Source organism: Camelus bactrianus, chromosome 31, assembly GCF_048773025.1.
Source record: "Camelus bactrianus isolate YW-2024 breed Bactrian camel chromosome 31, ASM4877302v1, whole genome shotgun sequence".
Classification (NCBI taxonomy): Eukaryota; Metazoa; Chordata; class Mammalia; order Artiodactyla; family Camelidae; genus Camelus; species Camelus bactrianus.
In genome coordinates, this window is record NC_133569.1 from 11,097,969 (window position 1) to 11,122,497 (window position 24,529).

The 24,529-nt window shown below is 48.0% G+C and overlaps 1 protein-coding gene, 1 long non-coding RNA gene and 1 pseudogene across 7 annotated transcripts in view; 2 read left to right on the forward strand and 1 right to left on the reverse strand.

The window, feature by feature from the left end:
* Nucleotides 1-7,991, forward strand: part of PALLD (palladin, cytoskeletal associated protein) — a 283,258-nt gene extending 275,267 nt beyond the window's left edge. For 5 of the 6 annotated variants that reach the window (XM_074355724.1, XM_074355725.1, XM_074355728.1 and 2 more), the window contains 4 exons: nt 2,437-2,644; nt 4,201-4,366; nt 4,839-4,972; nt 6,028-7,991. In XM_074355724.1, the coding sequence (XP_074211825.1) occupies nt 2,437-2,644; nt 4,201-4,366; nt 4,839-4,972; nt 6,028-6,200 (681 nt within the window). In that variant the 3' untranslated portion in view covers nt 6,201-7,991. Of the gene's footprint in view, nt 1-2,436; nt 2,645-4,200; nt 4,367-4,838; nt 4,973-5,126; nt 5,172-6,027 lie in introns of all 6 variants that reach the window. The other variant, XM_074355727.1, reaches the window with a different exon arrangement.
* LOC123618457 (uncharacterized) overlaps nt 1-24,529 on the reverse strand; it is a 34,177-nt gene that overhangs the window by 9,451 nt on the left and 197 nt on the right. The window lies entirely within an intron of this gene.
* On the forward strand, nt 19,563-24,527 carry LOC105073364 (heterogeneous nuclear ribonucleoprotein A3 pseudogene; annotated as a pseudogene).

Sequence of the window (24,529 nt, forward strand, 5' to 3'; positions counted from 1 at the left end):
GCTGGCCCTTAGCTCCTTTTGGGAAAAGTCTGTGAAGCGAAACTCCTTTAAAACCTCCAGCAGCAGAGGAAAAGTGAGGGCAACGCACTCAATGTTTGTATAGACATAGTTTCGAGTCATTCTTTTCCTGTAACATTTTTGTTTCCTGTGTTTTCCCTGGAACCCTACACCCCTTGCCCCAGAAAGTCCTGGGAGGTTGTGGCCCTGCAAGGTTTCCTTTTTGTTGAAGTAATAACTGCGCTGAAGCTGTCCCAAGTCCTGATCCTTAATTAGTCGAAAGTCACCCTGTTCTCATACAAGTGTTGTATCCACGTGCCTGCTCCCTCGGTTCTCCCGTCTCCTGCTCCTGCGAGAAGTCAGAGTGGCCCCTTCTTTACAGCAGGGCTTCCAGGCGGGTCTCAGCAGGTGCACAGGCCTGGAATCGCATAGGAGACTTACTGACCTTAAGTTAAAATTTTAGCTCTTAAATCGGGTGAGGTTCTAGACGGTTCCTTGGGCTCCCCCTGCTGGCTCTCTCTGGGATTGCAGGACACAGGTGTAGGGCACTTGCAGGATCAGCTCTGGGTTTGTGCAGATACGTGAAAAAGTCAGTGCAGTCTTAACAAAGGTGTTTTACTTTCCAGCAGAGCTCTGTGCAGTGAAGGCACACAGACTGAGTGTCAGTGTCTGTGTATTTATGCACATGTATTTATTTTGGGTCTGTAATTTAAGAACTCGTGCAGACCACCTGTAAAGAGTGCGTCTAGGCGACGGCTGTTTAGAGGTTCACCGCACTGCTGGCTCTGCTTCTCATCATTTTTACGAAAAGAAATTATAGCCCTTTATTTTACTGCGAGTGACACAGCTGTCCTTGACATGCCTGTCTTTAAAAGTATATCAGAAACAAAGTAATCTCTGATTTTGCCAATAAAATGTGGAAATCTTGTCACCTGGACAGATGGCATGTTACCCGGTTCAGGGGAAAAAAAGCCCAGCGTCTCTATGCTTTCAGTGGGAAAAAATTGTGAAAATACGCCACAAAGGCAGCAGCTAGGTTCCCCACACAGAGCCCCCCGGTCACCCCTGTGCCCCTTCCCGGACACTGACTGGCTGCCCTCGACTTGGTTCTCAGTCCTGAGGGAGAGTCCCCTCTCTCTCTTACAGCAGTGGGCTCCTCCCTCCTCCTCTTTCCATGGCAGCCAGGAGCACCCACCTGTCCAGGTTGCGGCCTGCTCATGGCGATCTTAAATTCCTGAGCTCAGGCTTGCTTTCCCGGGCTTAGGAAGGACAGACGCATCGGCCTGTCCCTTCACCTGACCGGGCAGAGCTCTGTCTGCTGGCCTGGAGCCGGCGGTTCAGGTAGGCTGAGACCACGTGGGCGTCTCCCTCCTCCACGCACCGTGTCCTCAGCCGGTACAGGGCCCCATGCGTCTGGGGTCTGAGTGGGACGGGGTGCAGCCTGAGCAGGGCTGTCTACCCACCCCCAGCTGCACGCCTCGGGTGACCCCTGGACAGGCAGAGCAGGAGCTGGTTGGTGGGGGGGGAGGTGGACAGATGGGAGAACCGGGCTCCAGGCCCTCCTTTCAGCAGTGCTGTAAGTTGACCTAATTTTCCTCCCTGACTTCTTCATCCCTCTGCTGTCTGTGTGGGGGAGGCAGCTGGAGGGCAGAATCAGTGAGTGTCACACAGCAGGGCTGGAATCTCGAGCTCTCCAGCTGGTTCTTCTAAAGAACTGGGTTACAGTTCCCAATGGCATCTTTCTGAATTTGGGGTGGGGGTGAAAAGGCCTTCTTCACTTGCTCAGTGCAGGGCCCAGCCGTCAAGAGCAGGCAGGTGGTGGCCGTCCTCACCCTGCACAGCACAACATGCGGTTAGCAGCTGAACGTGCTGCTTTGGTCGCTGTCTGGTCACACAGCTGTCCTGGTCTGGGGGGTTCGTGACATGTCCACGTGATGCGGATTTGCTGAGATGGCTTTCTGTGGGATTTCGTATTTCGCCTGTTCCTTAGCTTCAGGGGTTGTACAGTAATGACCGTCCTGAGGGTTGATGGACACGGTTAAGTAGCATCGCCGGGTCTTGGCTTTGGTGCCAGGACTGATCCTTTCTCTGCCAGCAGAGGATGGGTTCCTGCTGTTACGGGCGGACATCTTTTCGGAGGCCTTGGAGCCCTGTGCTGGCGTCATCCCGTGGTCTCTGTAACCCCGGGTGAGGGAGGACGAGGGCAGAAATGTATTCAGCCTCCGTTTCACTTTCTCTGGGTTGCTGTGTAAGAAGCGTTCTGAAGTAAGCCTGTGTGTGCTGAGAAGCCACTGAAAGGTTTTAAGCAAAAGAGAAACAGGACGTGATGTTAAAAGCCCCATCTTAGATGGAGGGAGGGGTCTGTGCTGGTGTCTTAGCTGCTGGCGACCTCACTCTGTTCTCATGCCACAAGTCACACGTGTGTGCTTCCCGGCTCAGGTCAGCGGGCTGCCGACCCCGGACCTCACCTGGCAGCTGGACGGGAGGCCCGTCCGCCCGGACAGCGCCCACAGGATGCTGGTGCGGGAGAACGGGGTGCACTCGCTGGTCATAGAGCCCGTCACCGCCCGCGACGCCGGCATCTACACGTGCGTGGCCACCAACCGGGCGGGACAGAACGCCTTCAGCCTGGAGCTCGTGGTCGCTGGTAGGTCCGCGGGTCGCGTCTCTTCTGGAGGGACCGTCCAGGTCAGAAACAAACTAACCCGTGTGGGACGTACCTCACCATGGAGAACACCACCTGGGCCGTCCCCATAGTTAGGACAGTAGGCGAGACCTGGCAGGTAGAACCGCAGACTTTGTCTTCAGCGTAGCCATGGCGGTGTCTCCCCTTCCCTGCTCAGCCTGAGCAGTTTTTCTGGGTGACTCTCCTTCTCATGACTCCCAGTGTTCACAGGGAGGGCACAGCAGCCCGGCTCGGGAGCCACACTTGGTGGATGAGAACTTCCTGGCACACGAAGTCCTGCCCGTGTACCGAGGTTGTCAGGTCACGTGCAGGGACACCAGAATCCGCAAGTCTGAAACGTTCTCATCCACCCCTGTGTCCTAGACAGACTGAGCTCAGATCTGCTCTTGATTGTATGAGAACACTTCACAAGACTTACCTACCAGAATAAAGCCCCACCCCTGGGGAAGGAGGCTGCGTTTAGGGAAAGGCTGGTAGGGAGTCTGCACCCTGTCCCCTGCAGCGCTGGTCTCCTGGCCGTGCCCTGGGCAGAGCCTTTATATCTTGGCTCGTCCACGTCCCCACGTGTCAGACGGGGACCATCACAGCTGGTGTCGCAGGACTCAGTCATTTCCTAAGAACTGAGTCCCGTGACCTCTGCATCCCCCAGGCCCCAGTCGGGACCTGCTTTTCCTCCTGGGTGGCTGCCGGGATGTGGGGCCCAGTTTACACGTCTTATGCTCTTTTGAAGACTGGGGCCCAGAAAGAATACTCAGTGAGGTCTGTTTCCAAGCGCCCCAGAATCGCCCAGGCCGGGTAACCACGTCTGAGATTCAAGGTCTCAGTCTCAGGACTTTAAAGTTTCAAGTAGGACTTTTTTTTCTTTAACCTCTGTTGCTGTATTTGTCACAGCAGAAGGCGGAGGAGGCCGCACCCTCAGATTCTTTGTTGGCAGCTCAGAAAGTGATGACTAAGTCTTGTTCTTTCCCTGAAATTGTCTCCACCGCAGATCCAAGAAATACTTTCCCACCAACAGCAATACCCAGTGTTACTAACAGAACAGCCCAGGTTTTTTTCAGACTGAGTAATGAGGTTGTCTTTCTAAGAGCTTCCTTCACAGGATGCAGTTTGAGGGATATACGGTCCCGGCTGCCTCATCCCCTATCAAATCCTGGGGTGTCTCCCTTCAGCCAGGACTCAGAACCCTTCTGAATCACTGCAGCTGGGCGGGAGCCTAGCGGATCCGACTCCTGAATCCTCATCATCCGCGTCCCTGAGTGGCAGGGCTGGGTTGGGACGGGGACTGTAATTACCCTTGAGCCTTCCCAGAGGCCGGCGTGACCAGACGTCAGACGGGCCCTGAGCAGGTGGCCAGCAGACCCTGTGGAACACAGGGACCCGTCTCGGGAGAGGAGTGACTTGGCGAGAGGTGGAAGACGGTGTCAGAGCATCAGCAGTGGCTTGAGCTCTGTTCCCGAGCTCTCCATGGGGCCCCTCGCCCGGGTCCTGGGTGGATAACCTGTCTCGTGCTTTCGTAGCCAAGGAGGCGTACAAGGCCCCTGTGTTCCTGGAGAAGCTGCAGAACACGGGGGTGGCTGACGGGTACCCAGTGCGGCTGGAGTGCCGCGTGTCCGGGGCACCGCCCCCGCAGATATTCTGGAAGAAGGAGAACGAGTCGCTGACGCACAGCACGGACCGCGTGAGGTGAGCCTCGCCCCCACCCCCCGGGGGCTCCGGTGTCAGCTCTTCTTTGAGACGGGAAGCTGCAGTGTTGGGGGGGGGTCGGTTGCAGAGCTCTGGGGAGGGTCCCCTGCTAGGATTTAAGTCCCCAGACGCGTTCAGTCCCCTGGCGCCCCTCTCGCCTCCCCTGTTAACGATGACAGACTGGCGGCCTCTCCAGGACAGGGTGGACCCTGGGATCCCGGCTTGCATATTTCTGTTTCCAGTGATTTAATAATTAAAAACGATGGTTGGGGGTTGGATATATAGCTCACTGGTACAGCACATGCTTAGCGTACACAAAGTCCTGGGTTCAATCTCCAGCTCCTCTGTTAAAACAAATAAATATAAATAGACCTAATTGCCTCTCTCCACCAAAGAAAAACAAAATGATGCTTTGAGTCCAAAACTGCTCTTTAAAATCATGGCATTCTCTCGCCGTCGCCCCCACCTCCAGCATGCACCAGGACCCCCATGGCTACGTCTGCCTGCTCATCCAGGGAGCCACCAAGGACGACGCGGGCTGGTACACGGTGTCAGCCAAGAACGAGGCAGGGATTGTGTCCTGCACAGCCCGGCTGGACGTGTACAGTGAGTGCCCCCCCACCCCAGCGCCGCCTCCACTCACTCATGAGAAAGTAGGCGTCGGCCCCGCCAATCACATCCCTTTTAGACCATCTTAGAAACAACTGTAGTGTTTCATTTGCCGGAAGTTTCACGTTGCTGTTTCTCTTTCTGTTTGTAGTTTCTCAACATTAATAGCGAGCCGCGCCAGGAGCACAGAGCCCAAGTATCACGTAGAACTTTCCATTTTTAGCAAAACGCGCATGTTGGTCTCTCACCTTGGCCCCTCCGCTGCGGCTTCCTTACCTGAGCCTCCTTAGACGTTAACATGCGGCGAAGGCATAACCCCATCCTTGTCCCTCTGCTCCTGTGCCCGTGACTGACCGCCTTTAACGTTCCCTCCCCAGTTATGATCATGCCACGGCGTCTGAACTCGCTCTAAACGTATGGTCCTGGAATGCGTACTTTTTGTAGCTTAGTGCTTTTCGTTAATTCATCTTAAGCAGCTGAGCAGTAGGTCTGAGTGTCACGTCTGTCTGTTAGTGCTCATGCATACGAGATCTAGAGAAAACCGTTCCTCGTGCGTTTCCACGCCAGCCCAACAGCATCATGTGGTCTCGTGACTAAAGAAAGCCACTAGGGAAAATCAAGAGCCGATTTCCAAGATGAGAAATAACCATGCGACTCTTTGAGAATTGCCTGGCCTCGGCCTTCCCCCACTGCCCAGTTCCTTTCCCCCGGTTCCTGTCGGAACATCCGTCCGGAATGCCTGACCACTCTAGTTACTGTGGCATTTACACATTTAGCGCTTTTAAGTTTGTTTGGTTTTTTTTAAAGAGAGAAGTGAGGGTTAGGGAGCTTAGCAGCTGGTTCGGAGGATTCCCTGTGCTGCAGCTAGCACTGCCTCAGTAAAGAGGAACCCCACTTAGTCTGTGCAACTGCGCTGCTGCAGCCCCCTGCCCGCGCACACGGGTGAGACACAAGGCGCTTCCTAGGTCAGAACTCCTCCCGCGCCATCCCAGCAGACCTCCCGCCTGGTCCCCGCAACTCTCAGTGTCACCGTCTCGCCTTGTGTCTTGCAGCCCAGTGGCAGCAGCCGGCGCAGAGCACCAAGCCCAAGCGGGTGCGGCCCTCGGCCAGCCGCTACGCCGCCCTTTCGGACCAGGGCCTGGACATCAGGGCTGCCTTCCAGCCCGAAGCCAGCCCGTCGCACCTGGCGCTGAGCCCCGGCCTGGTGGAGAGCGAGGACCTGTAGCCCAGCCGTCCCGCCCCACCCCTCTGCCGCCCCGTCGGAGGCAGACACACCCTGAACTGTAAGAACTAGAGACACCAAAGCCGTGCTTCCCTTCCTGGGGCGGCAGTGTGAGCAGACCGCCCCTGCACCGAGGACTCCATCACCAGCCAGCTTCAAAACCCTGGGAATGGCAGTGATGAAAGTGCTCGAGAAGAGGTAACTGCCACCACCCGTGTCACCCACAGTGCCTTGGACTCTGGCGTAGGTGCCACCAGACCCCCGTCACGTGCCGGGCTCTGCCGGGCAGGGAGCGAGGGTGCAGGGAGCGGGCGGAGACACAGGTCGGCGCCTGGTCCTGTAGATGGTCGTCTCCCAGAGCGTCCAGGAGGGACGACTGCCTCCGATTTTACTTACCTGGGGAGTCTTCTCACAAGGTTGACGCCTTGGTTCCTAACCTTTTCTTCTTAACGTGTAGTGTTTTCTTTTCATGTTGCCTGGGTAGGAAGCTCACTCAGAAACCCTGTGAAAAGGCTGATTTAAGTACAGATAGTCTGGAGTTCCCTGAACAAAGCAGAGCTGCGTCACAGTCCATTCCACAGAGGGCCAGGGCGCCCTGAGGGCCAGGGGGCGGGGCCTGGGCTGAGGAGAGGGAGGGACAGCCCGCCAGGCTGTTCGCACAGATGGCAGGAGGGGGCAGGAGGCGGGAAAGGCCAAGCTTTTCTTTGGTTTTCTCCAAAATTCATCTAATCTAAGACAGAGGTGAGAATCACTGCCTTTCACAAGTCGGGGACCTAAGGGTCAGCGGGAGGACACCTGTGCTCCGGACACCGCGGTGTCTGAGCTCGGAGCGGCGCTGAAGATTTAGGTGCACAGAGCAAGTTGCATGTGGACCGAGGCTGCGAGATTGTCACAGAGACAGCCTGTGGGCTCTAGTCTGCTGGGGGGATCGGAGACTGAGGGAAACAAAACAGGTCGGTGCCAGGATGCATTTTCTCGAAGGCTCTGAGATACGTGGCTGGAGACTGAGTTCACGCCCCTGCTGCCAGGAGACCTTTCTGGCCTAAGAAGGTGCTGGGTTCCGAGTCACTTGTTAAGGCGTCTTGGCCAAAGACTGATCTCTGAATGCCTGTGGTTCGGCACCAGCTCAGTGGCGTGGATCTGACCAGACTTGATGGCTTTAAGTCGGAACCAATAAACTTTGAAAGGGAGAAAAAAACAATGTGGCCTGATACTGTAAAACGTGAGGTGTTAACGGTACTTTGCTATGAGAAGAACACACTGTACTCCTGCAGAACACATGTATCTTTCATTATTTATAAGAAAAAAATGGTGAACTCTTAGCTCAGTTACTCAGTTCAGTACGTAGTATTTTTTAAATAATTTTGTATCTGTACCACCCATATAGCTCATGCTTCTGCTTCACGTGTGCAGCTTCCTGCTTCCTCGTAAGGACACCAGCCAGCCGAGTCTTCAGTGACCGGCTTGGGCACCGGGGCCATACACGCTCCGTGCAGAGCAGTCCAGGCGTCTGACCACGCGGACGTACACTGCTCACGTGGGTTTACGATACCGGGCAGTCTCTCGTGGACCTTTCTCCACGGTAGAATCATGACTTACATCGTATCTTACTTGCCAAATTTTTCTGAATGTGACTTTTTGCTAATTTGCTGGGTTTGGGGTTAAGTAGCATTTTTGCCACCTTTCATGTTGTATTTATAAAAAAAAAAATAAGTACTATCTTACTTCTTTGGGTTGTTGTGCTGGTGTAATGTGGACTTAACATCAATAAATATTTAACAAATAACACCTGCAGTTCCGTGGAGCAAAATACTGAGTCGTTTTTGTTTTCTATGGCTGCTGTAATAAATCGGTACCAACCAACCCCCAAGCCCCTGTGGTTGGGCAGAAGCCGCTCCTCACGGCTGGGGGCCCAGGGCTCACGTGGTCCGCAGCGACGGGCCCTCCGTCCCCACAGGCCACCTGCCATCCTGGCCGCCACATCCCCTGCACCATCGACACCAGCAGTGAGAACGGTTCTCCCTCGGGACAGAGCCTTCCCACACTTGGACTCTTGTCACAAGGACCCTCGTCCCTTTTAAGGCCTCGCCTGACTTGGGATCTGCAAAGTCCCTTCCACTGGGTGCCAGAGGGTGTGTACACCAGAAGGCGGGCATGCTGGGAGCAGTCTCGGAACGCCACCTGCCTCACCAGCTTGCTGGACGTGTAAGTAACCGTGGTTCCTGGGATCCGGCCACGGGAGGGTGTTCTGTGACCAAACACCATATCCCCTCTTACAAATGAGGTGTATGGGGTCCAGCCCACGATGTCAGTGCAAGGCCCTGAACACAGACACGCCAAATCCACCACTACACACAGTCCGATCTCACAGTGAGCCGGCAGCCAGCTGAGGGGCTCCTCCATGCCAGGTCAATGAGGAAAAACAACACGGGTGGGAGAGCCTGTGGCCCAGCCTCGCCGTAAACCCCACCCCAGCACAGTGCCCCTGTCACAAGGAGGGGACTCACACCCTGGGCTTCGCCCTGAGGAGTGAGGGGTTTGAACCCCACATCAGGACCCCAGCTTTAAAGACTTGCCCCAGAGGCCAGTCCCCAACACATGCAGCTTTGAAAGCCAATGGGGTTTCCAGCCACAAGACCCACAGGGCTGTGCACTGAGAAATGGTCCTTACGGGGCCCCGGCGGACCCGCCCGCCCCACAGCCCAGCACAGAAGCAGCAACTGAAAGGCTCATTTGCTTGTGGTGAAGCCTTACGTCCTGCCTGGGGAACCGACATCTAGCCTAATGTGCATCTCAGGGCCGCCTGTAATCCCCTCCAGAAGCCTTCACGCTGCCTCACTCCAGGTCACCAGTGTCACCCGGAGAGTAGCCTGTGCACTGGTCTGGGGCCCAGGTGTTTGCAGCTGCAGCCCAAGGGACACACCTTAATGGCCTGGCACTGGTGGCCAGCAGAGCATATATTTGTAAGATGCATAACACTGTAACGGAGTAACAGTTCTTCACTGGCTACCCCGGGCACAGCACACAGACCGCAGGCTGAAGCAGCCCAGGCTGTGTGAGGGGGACAGCTGTCTTCACAGCTGTGGCCTCAGGCCAGGCTTCTCCGTAACATGCGTCTAGGGCCCCAACCATGGTCTCCGGAGGGAGGCCGGCGGGCAGTAGCTGGTGGCTCCCTCTGCCCTGTCCCAGGTCACTGGTGTCTCAGGAGCTGGGCACATGTGCTGCGTCCAGCGCAGCTTGGGACCGTGTCTGAGGACGGGCGACGGAAGCCTTAAGAAACAAAGAGACAATGTGAAGAGCAAAGATGGGACCAGGGGCCTCAAGATCTCGTGGCTCCCGAGCCCCAAAACTCGGGTCGACATCATGTGTATTAGGAGTACACAGAGCAGAAAAAAACGCTATCAAAGGGGGGAGGCTTTAGACATTCCATGCAGTACGCACTAAGTTCTGCTTGCTGTTTAACTGATTAATTTCAGGCCCATCCCTTCCAGGAACAGTCACCTGCCTCGGGGCATGCAAAATTTCTGAGTCTACCCTGTCATTGGCTCCGGGACATCTCAAGATAGCAGATACTCCCCCTGGGCTTACCCGCATGCTTTCATGCCAGAACCAAGTTTTGCTAATGGATGATCTGGCTTTCCAGGACCATCCATTGACCCTAAGGAAATATCCGCCCTTCTTCGTGACCTTATGGTCAATCTCAGGATTGCCCGCCACACATTTTCTTTAGCATAATACGTGTTACAGGTCATCTGCTGCACAAAACATTAAAACAAAGCAAGCATGTGCGTTTTAAGCAAGTGTGAATATAATATTTTAAGCTCATGGAAATTTACGTGCAGCTCCTTTTCCAGCTGCTCATTTCCCAGTGGCTTGTTTCCCAGCACACATGTCTGGCACCACCAGGGGACACGTCCCTTGATGGCCTCACCTTGGTGGTCGACAGGCCTGTATTCACAGACTCAACAGGACAGCCACAAAGAGCTCTTAACTAGCTGTGAACCCAGGGCTCAGGGCAGAGGCAGCAGACGGCAGTGCCCTGGGCCAGTCTGCCCCCGACGAGGGTTTTCTGTGCATGTGGATGGCTGTGGCCTCAGACCCTGCCTTCCCAGCAGCCTGGATCTCGCTGCTGACTGAGATGCTCCCCTCTGGGACGCCGAGGGTCTCGGCACACACTCCACTCCTCAGAGCCACCAAGAGTGAGGAAGGCTGCCGGCCAGCCATGGAGGTTTGACACAGCGCAGAACTACGGCAGGGCTGAACCGTGTCTGTTATCTCCTGTGAGAGGCCGCTCCTTCCAGACGGGGAGAGGTGAGTACTTTATCTAAGACACAGAAACCAACATAGAGTCAAGGAAAGTGGAGAAACAGGAATACGTTCCAAACAAAAAAATAAAATCTCGGGAAAAAAAGATCCTCATGAAACAGAGGTAAGTGATTATTAACCTGGTGAAGTGTTCATACTAATGACCCTCAAAAGGCTCCCATCTTGGGGAGCCATGAATGAGCAAAGTGAGAGTTTCCGCAAAGAGAAAGTGTCAGAAAGTACCAAGGGGAAGTCACAGGGCTGAAGACGCAGCTGAACCGAGAGACACTACGGATGAAGCAGAAGGAAGGACTGGCGACCTCGACCGGGCGGAGAACTCATCCAACTAACAACAAAGAGGAAAGAGAACGGAAAAGAGTGAGGACGGCGTAGGGGACGACACACCATGGACCAACACGTGCACCGTAGGGAGAAAAAGAAGAAAGAGGAGAGAGACAAAGTTTATTTGAAGCAATAATGGCGAAAATGTCCCTCATCTGGAGGAGGAAACAGACATCCCGGTCCAGGAAGCACAGAGTCCCAAATACAATGAACTCAAAGAGCCCACATCAAGAAACGTTATAAATAAAATGCCAAAAATGGAGCTACCACATGACCCAGCAATCCCACTCCTGGGCATATATCCAGAGGGAACTCTAATTTGAAAAGATACCTACACCCCAATGTTCACAGCAGCACTATTTACAATAGCCAAAACATGGAAACAGCCTAAATGTCCATCAACAGGTGACTGGATAAAGAAGATGTGGTGTATTTATACAGTGGAATACTACTCTGCCATAAAAAATAATGCCATTTGCAGCAACACGGATGGACCTAGAGATCTTCACTCTAAATGAAGTAAGTCAGAAAGAGAAAGAAAAATACCATATGATATCACTCATCTGTGGAATCTAAAAGAAAAAAGAAAGGACACTATGAACTCATCTACAAAATAGATACAGACTTGCAGACAGTAAACAATCTTATGGTTACCAAGGAAAGGGGGTGGAAGGGATAAGTTTGGGAGCTTGAGATTTGCAAGAATTAACCACTATATATAAAAATAAATTTTTTAAAAAAATTTCTCTGTGTAGTACAGGGAACTATGTTCAATAACTTGCAATAACCTTTAATGAAAAAGAATATGAAAATGGATATATGTCTGTATGTGCATGACTGGGACATTGTGCTGGACACCAGGAATTGACACACTGTAACCGACAATACTTCAATTAAAAAAAAAAACTTAAAGACAGATTATCTTAAAAGCAACAACAGAAAAACAACTTGTTATTTACCAGGGAACCCCCATAAGACTATTAACCTGTTTTTCAGCAGAAACTTTGTAGGCCAGAAGGGGGTGGCATGATATGTAAAAAGTGCTGAAAGAAATGTAAAAACTCCAACCAGCAGTCCTCTACCTGGCCAAGTTGTCATTCAGAATTAAAGGAGAGACAAAGAGGCTTCCAGACAAGCAAAAGCTAACAGACTTATCACAAAATCAGCCTTACAAGAAATGTTAAAGGGACATTAGGTGAAAAGAAAGGGTGCTGATTAGTAACAAAGAAACCTGAAAGTCAATCTCACTGATAAAAGTAAGTATATAGTAAAGGTGGTGGGTTAATCACTTATAAAGCTAGTAGGAAAGTTAAAAGACAAAAGGAATAAAAATAACTAATTACAAAAATTAGCCAAGACAAAAGGCTTTAAATTGTGACATCAAAAACATAAAATGGGTGGGAAAGAGTGAAAAATACTCAGCTTTAAAGTGCATTTAAACGTAAGGTGTTATCAAGTTAAAATAGAATTATGCTTCTCTCTGACCTCTGTCTGCCTGGGCCCGGGACACCAGCGGCAGGGACTCGGCTCTGTTGTACTGTATCTCACTGCAGGAACACAGTTCTATCTTACTGCTTCCTGCGGGAGAGGGTGCACAAGGGTGTGAGTACCAACACTGAAGGATGGCGGGCCCTCTCGGAGCCTGGCTAGCTCGCCATCTTAAACCAACAGTCAACACCTCACCTGTGGATAAACTTGGAGTGGACAACTTTGGGCTGACTACACAGCCCTCCCACGAACCTCCTTTCTTGGTGGCATCCATCCAAGAGCCACAAACGAGGTGGCGCAGCAGATGCCTCCCGCTCACTGGCACTGACTCAGGGCCGGGACCGCGGTCACCTGGTCACGTGACTCGGACTAGGCAGGCAGCGTCTGTTTCCTGGACACCTGCCTTGGGACAAGCAGTTCCCAAGTCAGCCTGGGTGTCCTCCAGAAAGGAGGCAGTCCAGACGCAGATACGGCAGCCAGCCGTCCCCGCACCACGAAGGAGTTAAACGAGGCGCTGTACAGAGATCAGTGCGAACTGGAGAAGACGCGCCCCATGGCGGTCACCGGCCGGCTGCCCGCAGGACAGCGATTCTCGCCCTGCATGACCAGCACGGCCACGTTGTCTTCACGTGGGATCCCTCCTGTCTTGTGGAGCAAACCACGTGACCAAGGCGGGGCTGATCACCATCCAGCTTCTGGACGGGATGATGGCCTGGGGTCCTGAGACCATAGCAAGCATGTGGTCTCAGTGAACCCCAGATTTTTAAAAGACACCCCTCTTTCCCGAAGGAACAAGAGTGAAGGTAGCGTTGGGATGTGTTCACTGCTGTGCTGGAGTCAAACTTAAAGATCAACCAGCACCAGGAAGGCAGAGGGAAGAGATGGGGAAAACCAGAGCCTTGTGACCACATCTGAGAAATTACGGTCAGCTTTCTATGAAGCCTCACCCACCTCTGGACTTCTCAGTTAAATGAGCTCCTCAAGTGTCTTTAGTTTTCTGAAAGCTAGAGGCATTTTTATTTTGCGATTATCAGAATGGAAGAACACCTTTTTTTTTCTCAAAGATTTGCTGGGAGGAGACAAGAATTCCCACAGCCCTGGAAGCAGCCTAATGTGGGAGTGTTCTCAGGTCTGGCAGCATCCCCACGCTGCTTCTATTTCACAGAACCTCTTTTCTCTCTTGCAGGTGAGCAGAGAAGTCAGGCCTCTGGTCACTCAGGCTTCACCCACGGAGGGGACACTTCTCTCGTTTGGTCACCAACACAACAAAAAGGCTTTGTTCTTTTCTCTGCTTTTATCAGACAGTTTAAATTCATATCCATATCACATATAAGATGGTTTTTCTGTATTTCTGTATTTTTTTCCTTAAATTTTTAATTAAAAAAATTTCAAATCCACAGAAATGTTAAAGGTGACAACACAGAACACCCCTAAATACCCAGAATGTTGACCAGTTGTGACTGTTTTCCCACATTTGCTCTTTCTCCGCCCCTCGCGCACGCGCGTGTGGATTCGCGTACACCCACACACACGCACAGGCTCGGTTTTGGTTGTCTGCTGCTGGGATGTGCACGCCCCAAAACTGAGGGGCTTAAAGCACAACTGATTATCTTTCATGGTTCTGTGGGTTGATGGGGCTCGATGGGTGGTTTTTGTTTGGGGTCTTTCATGGGCTGAGGTCAGGGTTTCATTTACCAAACCCTCAAGATGGTCCACTCACTCAGCCATAAAAAAGAATAAAACAATGCCATTTGCAGCCACATGGATGGACCTGGAGATCGTCATTCTAAGTAAAGAGCCTCTGGCCAGGCTCACCAGGAAGAAAAAGGAGCGCACAAATAAACAAAATAAGAAATAAAACTGCAGAGATCACGACCAATGCCACAGAAACATAAAGAATCATAAGAGAATACCATGAACACCAATACCACGTATGGCACTAAACTGGACAACTTGGGAAAAATGGACAAGTTTCTGGAAACATACAGTCCACCGAAACTGAATCAAGAAGAAATAGATCCCATAAACCAATCACTAGAAGTGAAATAGAATTAGCAACAAAAAGCTCCCTGCACATAGAAGTCCAGGACCAGATGGCTTCACTGGGGAATTCACCAAACATACCAAGAAGAGCTCATATGGATCCTTCTCAAACTTTTCCAAAAGACAGATGAGGAGGGAACACTCCCAAACTCATTCTATGAAGCCACCATCACCCTGATACCAAAGCCAGACAAAGACACTACCAAAAAAGAGAATTGCAGGCCAGTATTTTTGATGAACATAGTTGCAAAAATCTGCAACAATGTGTATATTCATGTATGACTGAAAAATTGTGCTGTACACCAGAAATTGACACAACATTGTAAACTGACTATAACTCAATTTAAAAAGATAAAATAAAATCACATGTAAAAAAAAATCCTCAACGAAATATTAGCAAACAGAATCCAACAACACACAGAAAAGATTATACACCAAGTTGGGTTCATCATAGGGCACAAGGATGGTTCAACATATGTAAATCAATCAACATGATACAACACATCCACAAGAGAAAGGGGAAAAGTTACACGATCATCTCCATAGATGCAGAAAAGGCATTTGATAAAATTCAACACCCATTTATGATTAAAAACAACACTCTTACCAAACTGGGTATAGAGGGAACATATCTCAACATAATAAAAGCTATTTATGACAAACCCGCAGCCAGCATAATAATCAATGGTGACAAGCTGAAAGCCTTTTCTCTAAAATCTGGAACGAGACATGGATGTCCACTCTTACCATTTCTATTCAATATAGTATTCGAAGTCCCAGCCATAGTCCTTAGACAATAAATAAATAGGATCCAAATTGGAAGAGAAGAGGTAAAATTGTCATTATATGTGGATGACATGATACTATATATAGAAAACCCTAAAGGCCCCACACAAAAACTACTAGAGCTGAAAAAGAATTCAGCAAGGTAGCAGGATACAAGATTAACATACAGAAATCAATGGCATTCCTTTACACTGTACAATGAAATATCAGAAAAGGAAAGTAAAGAAACAATCCCTTTTAAAATTGCATCCAAAAAAATAAAATACTTAGGAATAAATCTGATCAAGGAAGTGAAAGACTTATGTGGAGAACTACAAAACGCTGTCTGAGGAAATTAAAGATGACTTAAAGAAATGGAAAGATATCCCATGCTCTTGCATTGGAAGAATTAATATTGTTAAAATGGCCATACTATCCAGAGCAATCTACAGATTTAATGCCATCCTTATTCAAATTACCCAGGGCATTTTTCACAGAACTAGAACAAATAATCCTAAAAGTTACATGGAATCACAAAAGACCCAGAGTTGCCAAAGCATTACTGCAGAAAAAGAACAAAGCTAGAGGACTAACCCTCCCAGACTTCAAATAATACAACAGAGCTACAGTAATCAAAACAGTGTGGTATTGGCATAAAAACATACATATCAATCAATGAAACAGACTAGAGAGCCCAGAAACAAATCCACAAACTTTTGGTCAAATAATCTTTGACAAAGGAGGCAAGAACATACAATGGAGTAAACACAATCTTTTCAGCAAATGGTGTTGGGAAAACTGGACAGCAGCATGTAAATCAATGAAGCTAGAACACTCCCTTACACCATACACAAAAATAAACTCAAAATGGCTTAAAAGACTTAAACATAAGACAAGACACTATGAACCTCTTAGAAGAAAACACAGGCAAACCATTATCTGACATAAATCTTAGCAATGTTCTCCAAGGGCAATCTACCCAGGCAATAGACATAAAAGCAAAAATAAACAAATGTGAGCTAACTAAACTTACAAGTTTTTGCACAGCAAAGGAAACCATAAGCAAAACAAAAAGACAACCTACAAAATGGGAGAAAATATTTGCAAAACATGAGACTGACAAGGGCTTAATTTCAAGAATATATAAGCAGCTCATACAACTTAATAAAAAAGAACAAACAACCCAATCCAAAAATGGGCAGAAGACCTAAACAAGCAATTCTCCAGTGAAGACATACACATGGCCAACAGGCACATAAAAAAATGCAGTATTGCTAATTATCAGAGAAATGCAAATCAAAACTACAATGAGGTATCACCTCACATCAGTCAGGATGGCCATCATTCAAAAGTCCACAATGATAAATGCTGGAGAGGGTGTGGATAAAAGGGAACCCTCCTACACTGCTGGTGGGAATGTAGTTCTGTGCAGCCACTGTGGAAAACAGTATGGAGATTCCTCAAAAGACCAAAATAGAGCTACCATACAATCCAGCAATCCCCCTCCTGGGCATATATCCAGAGAAAACTAAAGTTTGAAAAGACACTTGCACCCCAGTGTTCACAGCAGCACTATTTACAACAGCCAAGACATGGAAGCAACCTAAATGTCTACTGACAGATGATTGGATAAAGAAGATGTGGTATATTTATACAATGGAATACTACTCAGCCATAAAAAGGAATAAAATAACGCCACTTGTGGCAACATTGATGAACCTAGAGATCATCACACTAAGTGAAGCAAGCCAGAAAAGAAAAAGAAAAATACCATATAATATCACTCATATGTAGAATCTTAAAAAAAAAAAAAAAAAAAAAAAAAGAAGGACAAATGAACTTATTTACAAAACAGAAACAGACTCATAGATATAGAGAACAAACTTGTGGTTACCAGGAGGGGAGGAGGGTGGGAAGGGATAAACTGGGAGTTCGGGATTTGCAGATACTAACTACCACATACAAAATAGATAAACAAGTTCATACTGTACAGCACAGGGAGCTGTATTCAATATCTTGTAAATTATGGTGAAAAAGAATATGAAAACAAATATATGTATGCTCCTATTTGACTGCAGTACTGTGCTGTACACCAGAAACTGACACAACATTGTAAACTGACTGTACTTCAATATATAGTCAAAAAAAAAAAAAAGCTAAAGCTCTAAACTGTTCTCAGAAACAATGAACAGTACATATATGTAAATTTAAAAAAAAAAACTGCTCCTCAGAAATTTAAAAAAAAAAAAAAGGTGAAAAAAATACAGTCCAGCTGAAGCAGAGAGGCAGGAGGGAGAGTCAGGGTAGGCAGAAGCTAGCCATCTTTGGATTTGTAGGCCATTTAAAGTACCAAGATCTTTGTCCTAACATCACCAGGAAGCCATTGAAATATTTTAAGCTGTAGGTTGAGTAATAGGATCAATTCTAGGGAAATCAGAGAAAATGAAATCTGGCCTTCCAGTGTCCTTTCCACACTGCAGCCAGTTAAGGGGTGTTTGTAATCACTCACGTAAAAGGTGACAGTAGCCCTGGCCAGTGAGGGTGGTCACAGTGGCAGTGCAGAAAAGTGTCCAGGTGTGATAGACATTTACAAGTTAGTGGTAACAAAGAAATCTAAGGACAGACTGCATTTTCAGTCGAGGAGAGTCATGCTCTCTTTGACAGGAGCGATTAGATGCAGGCTGGCACTGTTTGCTGGGACAGGAAACCCCTTAGGAGAACCAGTGTTTGAAGAGATGGGAAGAGAGGGGAGGGAGGGAGAGGAAAAGAGGGAGAGAGATCGAGGTGGGGTTTGAAGGTGACACACTTGAGGTAACTTGGAGAATTTATATGCAAAAATACCGAAGTAGAAAGAACAGAAAAGATGCACTGCATTAAGAACTTTACAATTTCCTCATCTGGCCGTTCATACCTCAGACAACAACGCAACCCTTTTAACCCAACTGTTGAAATAAAGAACAGTTCTTGTATTCTTAAAAAAAATGTTGTTAAAAATTACTACCCAAAGAAATCCACAGATTCAGTGTAATTCCTATTAAAATTTTAATGGCATTTTTTCACCCAAACAAAACAAACAATCCTAAAATTGATATGGAACCACAAAAGACCCTCAATAGCCAGTCGATCTTGAAAAAGAATGTACCTCCAAGCACCACACTCCCTTATTACAAACTATATTGCAAAAGTTATAGTCATCAAAACAGTACGTTATTGGCATAAAAACCTACACTTGGTGCAATAGTACAGAATACAGAGCCCACTAAAACACCCCCAAAGATATACAGTTAATTCACAAGTCAAAAAATATACCATGAAGAAAGGACAGTCTCTTCAATAAATGGAAAAATTGGACAGCCACATGCAAAAGAATGAAACTAGACCACTCACAAAAACCCCAAATGGATTAAAGACTTGAAAATAAGAACTGAAATAATAAAACTCCTCGTAGAAAATATAAGCGGTTAACCCCTTGATGTTGGTCTTGGCGATGACTTCTTGGATTTGGCAACAAAAGCAAAAATACACAAGTGGGACTATATCAAACTAAAAAGCTTCTGCACAGTTAAGGAAACCATCATCAAAGTGAAAAAGCAAACTACCAAATGAGGTAAAATATGTGCAAATCTTCTGATAAAAGGTTAATACCCCAAAACTATTAAAAAAAAAAAAATACAGTTCAACGGCAAAAAACCCAAACAACTTGATTGAAAAATAGGCAGAGGATCTGAGTAGACATTTTTCCAAAGAAGACATACAGCTGGTCAACAGGCACATGGAAAAACACTCACACCATAACTAATCATCAGAGAGATGCAAATCAAAACCACCGTGAGACATCACCTGACACCTGTCAGAATGGCTGGCATAAAAAAAAAAAGTGTTGGGAAGGACGTGGAGAAAATGGAGCCCTTGCACACTGTTGGTGGAAATGTTAATTGGTGCAGCCCCTGTGGAAACTGTGAGGGTTCCCCTCAAACACTTAAAACAGAACCACCATGTGATGCAGCAACTGCACTCCTGGGTATTTACTGAAAGAAAATGAAAGCACTAACTAGAAAAGACGCATGCTCATTGCAGCGTTATGTACAACAGCCAAGATGCGGAAGCAACCTCAGTGTCCACTGATGGACGTAACAGAGAAAGAAAATGTGATACATACACACGTACATACGTGTATATACAACTAAATCACACACGCAGACACAAAATGCCAATGAAATACTGCTCAACCATTAAGAAAAGGAAATTCTGCCACTTGCTACATCAATGGACCTTGAGGGCATTATGCTGAGTGAAGTAAGTCAGACAGAGAAAGACAAATACTGTATGATCTTGCGTGTATGTTGAATCTAAAACAAAACAGGCCTCTTCCTCTGGGCCCCATATTGAACTCGAGTTGGAAGAGGCGAGTCTGGTCTCAAAATGGAGGTAAAACAGCTGCCCAGTTGCCCCCAGCCCAACTCCGGTCATCACTACTGCCAGGGGGAGGGCCACGATCCAAAGGAACCACAGCAGTTGAGAAAACTATTGGTGGCCTGAGCTTTGAAACTACAGATGATAGCTTAAGAGAACATTCTCAGAACTGGGCACTCCTACAGATCGTGTGGCGATGAGACCCCAAACAGAATGTTCCAGGGGCTTTGGTCTTGTGACTGACTCTTGTGCTGAGAGGTGGATGCAGTGATGTGTGCTCGACCTCACAAGGTTGATGCGCATGTGGTGGAGCCAGCAGCTGTTTCTAGAGAGGACTCTGTAAAACCTGCTGACCATTTAACAGTGAGGAAAACTTCTGTTTTAAAGAAGATACAGAAGAATGTAATTTGAGGGACTACATGAGGAGTATGCAAGACTGAAACCACAGAAGTTATGGAAGACAGGCAGAGTGGGAAAGAGGGGATTTGCTTTTGTAACTTTTGATGATCATGATACAGTTGATAAACTTGTTGTTCAGAAATACCACACTATTAATGGGCATAACTGTGAAGTGAAAAAGGCCCTTTCTGAACAAGAAATGTAGTCTGCTAGGTCACAAAGTGGTCATGGAGGTGGATCTGGCAACTTTATGGGTCATGGAGGAAACTCTGGAGGTGCTGGAGGTCACTCTGGCCATGGTGGGAACTCTGGTGGAAGGGGAGGCTCTGGTGGTGGAGGTGGAGGCAGCAGAGGTGGCTACGGAGGAGGTGATGGTGGATGTAATGGGTTTGGAGGTGGCAGTGGTCCCGGTCAGAGTAGCAGAGGAGGCTATGGTGGTGGTGGACCAGGATGTGGAAGCCAAGGTGGAAGATATAATGGTTACAATGGAGGAGGTTCTGGAGGCGTTGACTATGGTTGTGGTGGGAGCTATAATGCTTCTGGACAACAGCAATCAAATTATGGACCCATGAAGGGGGGCAGTCCTTATGGTGGTGGTTATCGATCCAGTGGTGGAAGTGGTGCATGTGGTAGCAGAAGGTTCTAACAACTCAGCAGAAAAGGGCTACAGCTCTTAGCAGGAAAGCTGCAGGTTGCTTCGTCCCCAGTGCATTAGAGGAACTGTAAAAACCTGCCACAGGAGGAGTAATGATCCACAGTCAGAAGACTTACTGCAGCTTAAACAGGACACCCTTCTTGTTCAGGACTGTCACAGTGTCACAGCCACAGTCTGCAAAAAGTGCAGCTATAGATTGACGCGATGTAGTGTCAGTTAGAGGTACACTCCTGTGGTCGTTTACCTGGTATAGCTTTGTCTTTTCATTACATCAGGTACATTGCCCTATAAATTGTGCTTGTGGTACCAGGAATAAAAAATAAAGGAATTTTTTTTCTAGTTTTTGAAGTGAAAAAAAAAGTGAATGAAGGACCACAAAAGGCAAAATACACTTCTTTCTTATGGGTGAGTTGTATTTCATTAAATATGTATGCTGCAAATTCTTTATCTGTTCATCTGTTGATGTGCATCTAGGGTGCTTCCATATCTTGGCAATTATAAGTAATACTGCTGTTAATAGCAGGGTGTATGTATCTTTTCAAATTAATTCTTGTTTTGTGGTTGGCTTTATTCCTTTGATAACTACATAAGTTTAAAAAGCTAAAGCTCTAAACGTTCTTAGAAACAATGAACAGTACATATATGTAAATTTAAAAAATATGTATAGTATTGTTGCAGGAAAGTGTGTGACAGCTCAGTGTTACAGGTCAGTTGTGACAGCAACCTGGATCCGGCTGAGAGACCAAGCAGCACTAGGAGAGTTGGAGAACTCAGGTTTACTACGCCAGCGGGCCCAGAGGTATTAACACTCCGAGCTCTGGACCCCGTCTGTAGGTTCACACAGGCTTTTACAGGCTGCCAGTTTACACTTTGCAACATCATATGCAAATAATAACAAAAGTTGACTAATTAGGAACAAACTTTGTAGAAATCGACCAATCAGGAGTGAGGGAAATAGACCAATCAGGAATGAAGGAAATGGACCAATTAGGAGTAAGGGAAATGGGCCAATCAGGAGTGAGGAAAACAGACCAATCAGGAGGGAGCTCCATACAAATGAAGCACTACAAATGGACCAATCAGGAGTTAGCTCAGGGAACCAATAGAATCTTAAGGGTAAGTTCCACTTTCCTAGAAGTAAGCCATCTCAGAGTTTAAAAAGTGAAATAATGCCGCTGGGCCAGGGAACCGAATGGTGCTGGCAGGAGAGTAATGGCCCTGCCTAGGGATCCTGCTGTCTTTTTCATGGGGCTTCCCACCTCAGTATATTGTGTATATGTATTTACATGCAATATATTGTATATGGGCAGTCAAATTGTAACAATTCTACCCAATCAAACTGAATAAAAAAAGGAAAAAAGGAATTTTTAACTTTCCAATATTTGTGTAGCTCAGTTTTTCCACATTTTAGTACAGAAACTTTAACAAAATGCAGTTTTGAAGGTGTTTCCTTGTGAGTTAACAAGCAAAGATTACAGTTAATTACTATTTTGTATGAATTTTGCTGAAGTTTAACTGTAAAGAAACACCTGCTGAGGGGAATCTATTCTCGTTTCCAAACCATGGAATGAATGGGCTCTGACACGTGGAGATGATAGATATTTGTATGTTTGCAATGTGTCTTTTAGATAATAGAACTGGTATTAAATGAGCATATTTTTTAATTTAACAGCATTAAGATTTACCTTCAAATGAAAAATCTCAAGATTTCTGTTTGGTTTTGTGCATTTTCTTTCAAAATGTAATCACATGGTTTCAGTGCAGGAGCTCTGCTGAGAGACCCGGCTGTGTTTAGAACATCTCCCTTCTATACTCACTTCAGTCACCTGGAAACCGTCTACCTGGGTGTGAAGACTGTCTACTGCACTCTGTTTGAATTCTGGAAGGGGGTAGTGAATGTCTTCCCTTTCCTCCTACCTGAAGAAACATTCTTAAAATCTTTAAGACACAGGACCACAAGCTTGCTGTATCTGAGCAAATAAGTGGCTTTTTTTTTCCCTTTTTAAAGCCCAAAAGGCCCACAAATCTTCAGTTGTTTTCCTTGGTTTAATATCTTTCTGATACAAGCTCTCAGACCAAGAGAATAAAAGTTAGGCATTGTTGAACCCTTTAAAAAAAAAAAAGCAAAAAACCCCCAGCTCATTGCTCCAGAGAGCAGATCGGTTGGTGCCAGAGGCAAGAGTAGGGTGTGGCGGTGAGCTAGTGAAAGTGCTCAGTAGGTACCAACTTACAGTCACCAGATGCGGAAGATCTGGGGTGTGATGTACAGCACGGTGACTGCCGTTAATCCTGCACTGCATGTTTTAATATCTACTTGTTTAGCAGCTTTCAAAGTTCTCATCACAAGGAAAAAATTGTGTAACTGCATGGTGATGGATGTTAACTTACTGTAGTGGCCTTGTAATACATACGAGTATCTATTACATCTTTTTAAAAAAAAAAAACCACAAAATACTTAAGAATAAAATTAACAAATAGATGAAAGATGTGTATGCTGAAACCACAAAACTTGCTTAAAAACATCTAAATAAACAAGGAAGGCTGGTTCTGCTACACACACGTCTCCTGGCAGAGCAGCCAGACCTGACTTGGGTAAGTAGGTTGCAGAGAACACGTGTGCTCACCTTTACACGTTGTCTACCCATTTTCCCAGCCGTGTACCGATCTATACTCCCGGCAGCAACGCTACACGTAAGAGACCCTATTGACCGACATCCTTCACAACCTTGCAACTGAGATTGTGGTCCGCACACCAGGAGCATCAAACTAGCAACCCGTTAGCCACGCGGCACCCCAGGCCCCCTCCACATCGCCTCCAGGACAAGCCGCAGCTGTGAAAGGTCTTTACGTGGTTCTCCTTAAAGCTTGAGGGGCCCTGCTCTGTCCCCCCCCCCCCCCGAATGACCAGATTCGGCAGTTTGTGCCACTCGAATGTCAGATGGAGCCTCGTGGTGGTCCTGATTTGCACACCCCTCATTAGTTTGAATATACGTTCCACATACGTTGGCTGTGTTTTTCCTCGGCTGTAAAACGCCTGTTCTGTACCTTTGCCCATTTTCCTACCGCGTTATTACTGACTTAATACTCATTACACACTCTTGATACTGTTAGCTATCTGCTGCATAAACCTGTTTGTAATCAGCCTTTTTGCTATTTTTAAGGTGTTTTCTGGGAAACAGGTGTTGGTTTTAACAGTTAAACCCATACTTTCTTTTTACGTTTAAGAATGCACATCCCAGAGTTTGAACAACGTCCACTTCTAGACAGTCGGCCGGTGAACAGCGCGGCTTTGAACCCCGCAGGCCCGCGTACACACGCGCGTTTCAGCAGCGAACAGTGCACAGGTCACTCCACGCGGCCCACGGTTGGTTAAAGCCGCGGATTCGGAGGAACGGGGGATGCAGACTTACGTGGGTTGACCCTCTCCCCCTGTGTTCAAGGGTCAACTGTATTTTCCACTGAGCGTTTTGACCTTTATATCACTTTTCCACCCCGAATGTATGTGTGTGTGTAACGTGAAGACCTAATTTTTCTCCCACGGGTTTGCCTTTTGCTCACCCCAACCCCCTGCCAATTCACAAAAATCACTCTGGGGTAAGTGACCCAAGATCTCCCCGTCACCAGTGCGCCCAGGGACACGAGCACCCCGTGACTCGCAGCGTCCGGCAGCGCTGAGGGCCAGGACCCCTTCCTGCAGCAAAGGCGGCTGTCGCGGCGCCCGGACGGGCCCTCCTGCCTCCCGCCGGTTCCCGGACGCCGCCAGGCCCGCCCCAGGCCCCTTCCTCCCGGCAGGCAGCCAGGAGACGCCGGCCTCTGGTCCCCTCCCTGAGAACGCACTGCCCGCAGCAGCGCGCACGGGGCTCCGCAATCGTCCTCATCAGCCCCTCCCTCTGAAACCTCCGCCCGGCACGCGCGTCACCCC